We start from the raw sequence: 9,579 nt of genomic DNA, 5'->3' as shown, positions 1-9,579 counted from the left end.
AGGCAAGACCCATCACTGACACATCAAGTGGATGAGTCATGTAAGAACAAGGAAGGTGATTCACCTGCAGAGCTGCTCCTCTGCTCTCAGTGCAGGCTGCCTACTCTCCTGAAGCCCTTGGCCTGCTCTGATATGACAGCTGCACAGCTCCAAGGCACTCTGCACATCTCTGCCCTCAGCAGCAGCAATGCCAAGGCATGAAGATGCAACCCTCAGGCATGAAGGGTGAAACGCTGCACAGATATGACGTCTTTCTGGCCAGCTCAGTTCCTGTGCCTACTTTAATGTGGGGCACAGACCTCCTGCTTGCAGCCCCCAGCCCCAGTGTGACCACCACTGGTCTGCAGCAAGGAGCAAGGTAAGCACACAGCATGAAGAGGCTCAGCTTTCTCTGCAAGCATTGGGCTTCACCACAGCACAAGCACCCCTACAGTGAACTGCTCTAGGGCTTGGAAAGAATACAGGACTTAGGTTTGCCCACGCAGTCTTCCTGCACCCAAAGTGGAACACGGTTTAGCCCAAGAGCAGCTTCTCTGTGCTGCACTGCGATCAGATTGGAGGGAATCACAGCAGCCAAGACAGCTTGCAGAGCAGGGAACAGCATGTGCTGGATGCTGAGCCAGGCCCCAGCAGGACCAGCCCTACCATCTGCCCACAGCACAGAGATCCCAGGTGAGCCCAAGGTCCCACAGCACACAGGACAGCGTGGAGCAGTGCCAGTAGAGCGGCAGGCTTTGGAGAGGCTGCACAGAGGCAGCTGCCCTAGTCCAAGGACAGAAACAATCATTAAGCATGGACACTTCTCAGCTCCAGCAGCTCTGCTGCTGCCCCAGCTTGTTGCATCCAGGTGGGAAGGGAGGCAAACAGCTCCAGGCACGCAGCACAGAGCAGCACTAAGCACCAGGGACAGATGCTCCCCCTGCCAAGGCTTTGCGTCAGATGTGACAGACTGCAAAAGCATCAGCTCTCTGCAGAGCGGAGGCAGGAAGATCTTGTTCTTCCCTTCCCCCAAGCAGAAGAGCTGCAGGCCCAGCTGTCCACAGCTGGCTTCCCTATGCTGAGTCTGCAGGCAGGGAGAAGAGAGCAAAGCCAGCATAACCTGCCTCACCCCTGGGACCTCCACTACAGCTCCCTGGTACTCATACAAGGCTACAAGGAAACTGGCTGGAAGATGGCCTTGAGGTAGCAAACACTTTGCTCCTCTGCCCTTCTGGTGCTCCCCAGCTGCACAGTGGAACTAAGGGCACTGCAGGCAGAAACAGTGAGGTGTTCCCTCTCTGTGCTAAACGACACTTGGATTGGAGCCGAAGGGCCCAACCCAGCTTGTGCCTGTGCCTCCACCAACGCCTGCATGGGGCAGTACCAGCACTGGTAGAATCCTGGCACAGCCAGTGTGGAACAGCCTGCTCCAGCAGCCTCCTGCTCGCAGCAGAGCTCTGTGTTCCCACAACACAACAAGGGAGGCTCCTTGCAGGCTGAGCAGGCAGCATAGCTGGGGATGTGTGGCACCACCTCACACAGGAACAGGCCACCTGGAGCAGAGCAGCAGCTTTGCCAGCAGCACAGCAGGGGATCTCCAAGCATCGATTCAGCCCTGGCCTCCCCAGCACACACAGGAAGAGCTGCATCCTTGGACAAGAACCATATTTATTTCACGGACACAGAGTTGCACTGGTGATCGATTCTACGCACACCGGGGACACGCAGCAGCACGGCCCTGCCAGGCCAGGCTGCTGGGGCAGAATTCACACAGAGATATTTGTTTCTTCCAAAGGGCCAATCAGCAGGATGGGGCGCCATGGCCACGCTCCTGCTCCTGGGCAGCTTCAGCCCCAACCAAGGATAGAAACGTTAAATAAGTATATACAGCACCTCTTGGGGCGAGCTGGAACAGGCTGGGTGGGACAAGGCTCAATTGCCCATTTTTACTTTAGATGTCTGGAAAGAAAGAAGAGAGGTTAGGCCAGACCCCACATACTCCAGCCCAGCATCCCAATCCCTCTCAGTCTAGGAATCCCCAAGCACCCTGGGACTGTCCAAAAGCTGCAGGCAGCTGCACCACTAAGATGTGAATATGGCTCCAGGTGCACCCAGCTTGACATCCTTGATGTTGCTTGAAGTAGCAAGTGCAGTGTTTACACTGCCACATGTAGGCATACCACCTTGTGGAGATGGCTGTACAACCCCAAACTTCACAATGCAGAAAACTGTGCTGGAGCTCAGGTTTGTCTGCTTGGAACTACAGGGCACCCAAGCAAGGCAGATGCCTTGCACTCACATATGCCTAATGACCCCAAGAGGCAGGTACCTGCAGGATAGCAACGATGACCCCGAACAGCCCTATGGCACTGCCAAAGATCTCCACGATCAGGATCTTGACGAAGAGGCTGGCGTTCTGGGCATCAGCCAGGGCAGCCCCGCTGCCCACAATACCCACACACACTCCGCAGAAGAGATTAGAAAACCCCACAGTCAGGCCAGCCCCAAACATGGAGAAACCTGTGAAAGAGGAACACTGCAAGATCAGGGGGCAATCCCTTTCCACCTGCACTCATGGTAGGCAGCAGTGTGGCAGCTCTGTCCAGAGACAATGGAAAAAACAACACAGCTGATCACCAGCAGCTTCTTTCTTTTGGGAACATGGTGCATCCAGGCTCCCACTGCACCACAGCAGGTGATGACAACAACTGGGGTACTGCTGGCTGCTGTGCTAAGGAAGTAACTAAAGCCACTTTTTCACAGAGGAGTTGTGCTTGCTGTCCACAGCAACAGGAAGGACACTGACACATCATTCAGACATGGCTGAAGGGCTTAGTTTGGACAGAGCCTGACAGCCCTGGCCATGGACCAGGTAAGCTGGGTCCTGCAGTCTTGCTCCCATGAGCAGAGGAAGCAAAACAAGTTATGATTAGAGGGAGGTGGCATTCACAGTAGCATTACCAGAGACTGAGCAGTCCTTACCTGCATGGTAGTTCTTGGCTCCAATCTGCTCTGGGGTGACTCCAGAGAAAGGCTGAGAAAAGCACATGGCCTGGGTTAGCAGCAAGTCCCTGGTGCCTAGGAGAGGCAGCCGTCCCTCATTCTGCTCAAGGCTTCATGGCCAGAGCTCATCCCCAGCTCCATGTTCTCAGGTGTCTCCACAACCCCTGCTGTATCCCCCCCCAGTATAACTTTTGAGTCTGAACAGGAGCCACACCACAGACCCCTAGCCAAGGCACCTCCAGAGCTACAGTAGCATCCAAAGTTCCCACAGCACAAGCCCATGTACAGCTGCCCATCCAACCATGGCCTTGAGGCCAGTGTAAGCAGTCTGAGTCCTCCCATACCTCAGCCATGTTACTGATGACGATTGCCATGATGATTCCATAGATGGCCACAGCCTCGCAGAAAATGATGCTGTAGAAAAAAGGCAATATCTGATCACAGTGATCTGGGCTGTGCACGGAGCAGCCAATACCACTCCATGCCCAGCCAACTGGCAGCCAGATCCCTCCACAGTCCTATCTGTGCCTGCCCCGCTGCTGCCAGGGGCAGAAGAGCAGCCCAGCATACCCACCACTATTCCTCTCAAAGTAGAGTTGCTAAGCACAATGAAGACTGGTTGTTGGTTATCCTGTGTAGTCTAAAAACCCATGTGAGTGCCACAGGAAGCAAATCCAGGGAGCCCTCCCCTATGCCAGCCCATCCTGGGAAGGGCTGTGTAAGGCCTGCCCTAGGGAGCCCTTGCCTAGGGCAGGATGTGTAATCTCGGGGTGTTTGTTTTGAACACACTGAACTCATTCAATGTGTGATATCACACCACTTGTGACCCTTCCAAGCAGCACTTTGGCTCCTTTAGAGCTCTTTGTTTTGAAAGCAAACAGCAGCAGCAGCTCAGCAAGAACAGTCTGCCAGCAGCACCCAGTGAACCAGGACAGCAGCCTCCACACCACACTGGGACCTACCCTGCCCAGGCATAACATCAACTCCAGATCTGCACTTACCTGACCAGGTTCTTAGTTTTGATCCGAGGGGCTTTGACTCCACCACCGATGATGCTGGAGCCGGTGATGTAAATCCCCCTGCAACAGACAAGGGTGGTTTGTGGAAGGTCTGGCACTCGCTGAAAGGCTCAATAGGAAAACCAGGATCTTCTGGCTGAGCAAAGAGTCAGACATTCAGCTGTGAGACACTGCCGGCTCAGCCTGCCCTCCCCTAGGGAACCAGGAGTCCCAAGCACTGACAGCTATGCCAGCAGAACAGCTGGGCTCACAGGCCCAGCCTCTGGTAAGAACAGGATGTCCCTGCCTCTCTATCACCCTTGTATCCTGCAAGGTGGTCTATTCAGACCTCTCCAGAGCCCAGTAACCCAGCTCCACTTTAGCAACTTATACAGTCCCACAGCCCTGTGTACACACACCGTGCTTCCCTTGCTCTGCTGCAGCAAAGCACAGGAGGCTGCTGAAGAGCCAGTCTCACTCACCAGGCAGCACCCACCACGGACAAGGAGATGGCCAGGCCAATGCCCAGATTGGACCACATGTAGGGTGAGGTCTCCGTCAGGAACCTGGGCAGGAAGAAGCACCCTGTATTAGCACACAAACAGAATCCCACATAATGTTGCCCCAAAACAGGTAGCAGCCAGCCCACTGTGCTCACCATGCAACCCTGGATGGGCTGGTCACTATCAGACTGTAGGCTATGAAAGCCTCTCTCTGTCAGCCAGTGACCCAGGGCTGTCACCTAAATGGGCTGAGACTTTCCTCCCAAACTCTCATCACGACAGGGAAAATCAGGGCTAGGAGAAACTGGGCAGGCATAAAGGTGGGAGGGCAGAAATGGATGCACCAGGACCCCACATGGAGCCAGTCATGCATGTGGGCTGCATCTATCCTGTGCTTGGCAGGGAGGATGCTGGTATTTTCAGGCAACTTACCAGGCCACATCAAAGCGGAATCCCAGGTCAAATATTGTGTAGCAGATCCCTGGAAAGCAAGAGTGACATGGAAGCCTGTAGGCAGGCAATAGCCTGGCATTGCCACTGTGTACTGGAGCCCTGTAGTTCAAACAGCCCAGACAGAGGTGAAGAGCATGGCACACAAGGGAACTTCTGAGGGAATGCTTTGGGTGTGTGGTGTCCTTCTAAAGCTGCCCTGCACCCCAGCATGTTTCATCTGCATCACCCGAGGGCTCAGCCCTGCCAGGAGCCACAGCACTGCACTGTGATGTCTGCCCTGTCTCACAGCACGGATGAAGAACTGGGCTGTGCCCTGAGCCATCATCACATGCTGCTCCATCAGAGACAGAAGCTGTGGCTGCCTCACCACTTCCATTTTTCCACAGTTGAGATGATATAACATACGCTGTGCTCACAGTTTCCTCCAGGGCCAGCTACTTCCAGGAAAGTTTGCACACTGAGCCACAGGCTCCAACACAGAACCCCCTCCTGCAGCAAACCACAGTGGGTAGCTGCAACTGGAAGCCCTGAGCGCACACCAAGGCGCTCACACCAAACCAGGCATGCTCTAAACCCAAGTAGAAAATGCAGCTGCATGTCAGAAGAGAGATTTTCTCTTTAAATGGTGGATAGTAAAGAGGCTGTGACTTGGCCCAATGGAAGAGATAAGCACGGGCAGCTGTACCATGTCAGATAGCTGGTTAACAGACACCAGGAGGTCACAGCAACCCCAAATGGGAAGTGGGAACACGCTGCTCACTGCTCCAACGCAGAGCACACAGAAATGAGGAACAGCAGCAAGGCCGCACCCTGCAGCGTGTCTGCAGCCTGCAGGGCCCCACTGCTGCCAGGGCACTTGTTTGTGTTGTGTGTTCGTTGCTCACGAACCCAACACAGCCAGCCCCAGCTGCCCCACACCCGGGGTGGCACAGAGGAGCCGCAGGCAGCTCAAGGCGGATCCACGGGCACCCTCCGGTTCCACAGCAGCACACTCGGCCTTGTGCTCTCACATAGAGGTGAAGGACACGTTATTACGAGCTGTGGCCCCGCAGCCAAACAAACGGCGGCTCATCACGGCCCGTTCTAGCAGGTCTCACAGCGGGGATCCCCCGGTGGCTCCATTAGGCCGCAACACCCGCAGCCCCCGCTCAGCCTCCCCCCGACCAGCCCCATCACATCACACACAGCACAAGGCCCTGCCGCTCCCCGGGGCTCTGCCTCCATCCCCAGCGCCCCCCGAGCCCTCCACCCCGTTGTCTCACCGATGCCCAGCAGCGCTGTCCAGAAGGCCAGGCCCAGCCCGGAGTACAGCAACGCGAGCCCCGTCATGGCGGCAGCGCGGAGCGAAACCGAGCGGCACCGGCCGGGACCGAGCGCGTCACCTGACCCAGCGCCGCACACGGGAACGGAAACCACGTGACGCCTCCGCGCGAGTCGATTGGCTGCTCACCCTGACACTTCAAACGAACTACAGAGACCAGAAGGCACCGCGATGAGCGCCTCTTCCCATTGGCTGTCTACGTCCTGCTCTCAGTTGGGGGCGGGATTTCCGGAACTGAGAGGGGCGGTGCCGGCTTTCTATTGGTCAACTACGCGCAGCACGTTGGAAGCGGGAGTGTGCTCCCCGCAATATGGCGGCGGCCTTCAGCTCGGATGGGGAGGCGGCGCTGCGGCGGGAGCTGCACCCAATGGCGGGGGGACCGCGGGGGGACAAGGACGAGTTCTACGAGATGGACCGAGCAGCGGCCTTCGTGAGCGACGGCGGGTTCCGGAAGGTGAGTAGGGACGGCGGAAGGGACCTCAGGGATCATGTAGTTCCAACCCCCTGCCTGGCAGGGCCACCAAACATACACCTTTACTAGATCAGGTTGCCCAGGGCCCCGTCCAACCTGGCCTTGAACACCTCCAAGGACGGGGCATCCACAACCTCCCTGGGCAGCCTGTTCCAGGGCCTGACCACTCTCCTAGTGAAGAACTTCCCCCTAACATCCAACCTAAATCTTCCCTCTTTTCACTTAAAACCATTTCCCTTAGTCCTGCTATTGTCAGCCCTTTCCAAGAGTTTACTCCCCTCCTGGCAGTAAGTTCCCTTCAGGTATTGAAAGGCTGCAATGAGGTCACCCCGCAACCTTCTCTTCTCCAGGCTGAACAAACCCAACTCCCTCAGCCTGTCCTCATAGGGGAGGTGCTCCAGCCCCCTGATCATCTTCGTGGCCTCCTCTGGACCCTTTCCAAAATCTCCATGTCTTTTTTGTACTGAGGGCTCCACACCTGGACACAGTATGAGAGATAAGGAGCCTTCCCTCAGCTCATCACCTTGTTCCCCCGCAGGTCGCCCTGCAGTTCCCCGATGCTTTGCTGGCGGATGCGGCGGCCGTGGCAGCCCGGATGGAGGAGGAGACGGGGGCCGAGATGTATGTGCTGGGGGACACCACATACGGCAGGTATGGGAGGAGACCGCGGACATCCCCAGCGCCACCTCCCATAGGTGTCCGGTGTCACAGTGGCTCCTCTGTGTGTCCCCGCAGCTGCTGCGTGGACGAGGTGGCCGCCGAGCATGTGAGCGCCGAGGCGGTGGTGCATTATGGCACCGCGTGCCTCAGCCCCTGCGGGAAGCTGCCGGTGCTGCACGTCTTCGGCCGGCAGCACTTGGATGTCGGGCGCTGCGCTGAAGCCTTCAGGGAGCTGTATCCCGAGCGGCACAGCCGGGTGGTGGTGCTGAGTGATGTGGTCTATGCTCACGCCATGGGTGAGTGCTGTGTGTATGGAGGGAGAGCTGTGGGGGTGCTCCCAGGTAACCATCCGCCGGCATTTCTGCCCTCTGCTCACGTTCTGTTCTTGCTGTTCCCTCATTAGGTGAGTTGGAAAAGCAGTTGAGCCACGAGTACCCCAACATCATCTTCTCCCATGTGCTGTGTGGGGACTCCCCCGGCCCCGCGCTGCCTGGGGAGGTAAGGCAGTTCGGCCGCCGATTCCACATGGGAGCAGCGGAAGAGCTGCAAGACTATTCCATGTTCTATGTGGGAGCCGAGGGCCTGGCCCTCACCAGCTTCATGTTGACTTGGAACCGCTGCCCCTTCAGCTCCTTTGACCCTGCCACCGGGCAAGGCCGCCGTGAGACCCTCAACGTCAATCGGGCACTGATGCGGCGCCTCTACCTGGTGGAGCGGGCGCGGGATGCCCGTGTGGTGGGCATCCTGGTGGGCACCCTGGGGGTGTCAGGCTACTTGGATGTGCTGCAGCACCTCCGCCAGCTCGTGCGCAGGGCTGGTAAGCGCAGCTACACTCTGTCTGTGGGGAAGCCCAACCCTGCTAAGCTGGCTAACTTCCTGGAGGTGGACATCTTTGTGCTGGTGGCCTGTGCTCAGAACTCCCTGCTGGACTCCAGTGACTTCTACCGGCCCATAGTGACTCCCTATGAGCTGGAGCTTGCCTGTAACCCAGCACGGGAATGGACAGGGAACTACCTCACTGACTTCCGAGACCTGCTGCCAGGTAACAGCTGAAAATCAGCTGCCAGAACCCTTCTAGGAAGCGTTTCCCTCTGCCCGGAGACTGCAGTCACCTTGACTTGGCACTGGGGAAGTATAGATGCAAGCAGCAGTCCAACACTTTCATTTCCTGGCAGGTGCCTGTGCCCACATTGAGCTCCCGCCAGCAGTGCCTACAGCAGAGGCCGTTCCTGACGTCTCACTAATCACAGGGGAGATGCGTGCCGCCCACCTCTGCGACCCCCTGGCTCCCCAGCCACCCCCCAGCACCACCCTGGCCTGCAGAGACCAGACACGGGCCCTGGCAGAGATCAGCCCTGCAGGTTTGTTGTTTGGTGGGGCTGAGTGCTTGCATAGGGGCAGTGCCAGCCCCCTGCTCACCAGAAACATCTCCCCCTTTCTCTTTCCTCCCAGCCACCTTCCTGGAGTCCCGCAGCTGGCGGGGCCTGGAACAGCAGCTGGGGAAGACAACCGTCTCCAAAGCTGTGCAGGGCCGGCGAGGGATTGCCATTGCCTATGAGGATGAGGGCTGTGAACAACTGTGATGTGACAGCAGCATCGGCTCTCAGCCAGGAGCAGAGGATGTGTAGGAGCCTGCATGCTGTTTATGTTAGACCTGAAAATATCTCAAGAGTCCATAGCTGGCTCCAGGTAGGATGAGGAGGTGCTGCTGGCTGGCCCTGTGCTGGATATGGACTGCAGGGGGACAGGAGGAGGTATATGGGTTTTTGGGGATGCCCACTGCACCCCTGTGCTCACAGCCAGGACAAGCAGCAGGGTCAGGACAAGGAGCCTGGTCCAACTCTAGCTGACAAAGGCTCTGCACCTTCCCTGGGCAGGATGAACTCTGTCCCTATAAAGAAAGGTCAGAGCTTCTTGTGAGCTGACAACACTGGTACTGGGGGCTTGTATAAGTTACTGGTTTTAACTAAAGCTGAACTGAGGAGTTGGAAGTGAACTGTCTTCTAGAATAAAGCGCGGGCTGAAGAGTATCTACAGAGGCAATAGCTGGTGTTCCAGAGCAAAAACATATCACAGGGCTCACCTTGGGATTGTAGTCTTACATGTTGGCCAAAGCCAGCCTAGGAGAACAGGAAACTAAGATGGGCAGAGGCTCTGCACGTGAACAAGCCCTCCCTTGCTATTATGAGG

The 9,579-nt window shown here is 57.0% G+C and overlaps 2 protein-coding genes across 3 annotated transcripts; one reads left to right on the top strand and one right to left on the bottom strand.

Moving 5' to 3' along the window:
• Positions 1–1,627: 1,627 nt before the first annotated feature.
• ATP6V0B (ATPase H+ transporting V0 subunit b) lies at positions 1,628–6,346 on the bottom strand. Of its 2 annotated transcripts, XM_015870238.2 has the most exons (8): positions 6,199–6,346; positions 4,916–4,964; positions 4,463–4,546; positions 3,984–4,061; positions 3,327–3,396; positions 2,962–3,013; positions 2,309–2,499; positions 1,628–1,938 (listed from the first exon to the last, which is right to left on the bottom strand). In XM_015870238.2, the coding sequence occupies exons 1-8, from the start codon at positions 6,263–6,265 to the stop codon at positions 1,912–1,914; spliced, it is 618 nt and encodes a 205-aa protein (XP_015725724.1). In that variant the 5' UTR covers positions 6,266–6,346; the 3' UTR covers positions 1,628–1,911. The 2 variants fall into 2 exon arrangements, with proteins under 2 accessions (XP_015725724.1, XP_015725725.1); XM_015870239.2 differs by lacking the exon at positions 4,916–4,964 and having other exon boundaries at positions 6,199–6,305.
• A 174-nt stretch (positions 6,347–6,520) lies between these two features.
• On the top strand, positions 6,521–9,419 carry DPH2 (diphthamide biosynthesis 2). The gene is made up of 6 exons (XM_015870234.2): positions 6,521–6,711; positions 7,268–7,380; positions 7,465–7,685; positions 7,793–8,431; positions 8,565–8,750; positions 8,842–9,419. Exons 1-6 carry the CDS (start codon positions 6,568–6,570, stop codon positions 8,970–8,972), a joined length of 1,434 nt encoding a protein of 477 aa, XP_015725720.1. The 5' UTR covers positions 6,521–6,567; the 3' UTR covers positions 8,973–9,419.
• Positions 9,420–9,579: the final 160 nt, after the last annotated feature.

The sequence above is a fragment of the Coturnix japonica genome, chromosome 8 (genome assembly GCF_001577835.2).
Source record: "Coturnix japonica isolate 7356 chromosome 8, Coturnix japonica 2.1, whole genome shotgun sequence".
Classification (NCBI taxonomy): Eukaryota; Metazoa; Chordata; class Aves; order Galliformes; family Phasianidae; genus Coturnix; species Coturnix japonica.
The sequence above is the reverse complement of the archived record's forward strand: the minus strand, read 5'-3'. Positions and strand labels throughout refer to the sequence as shown.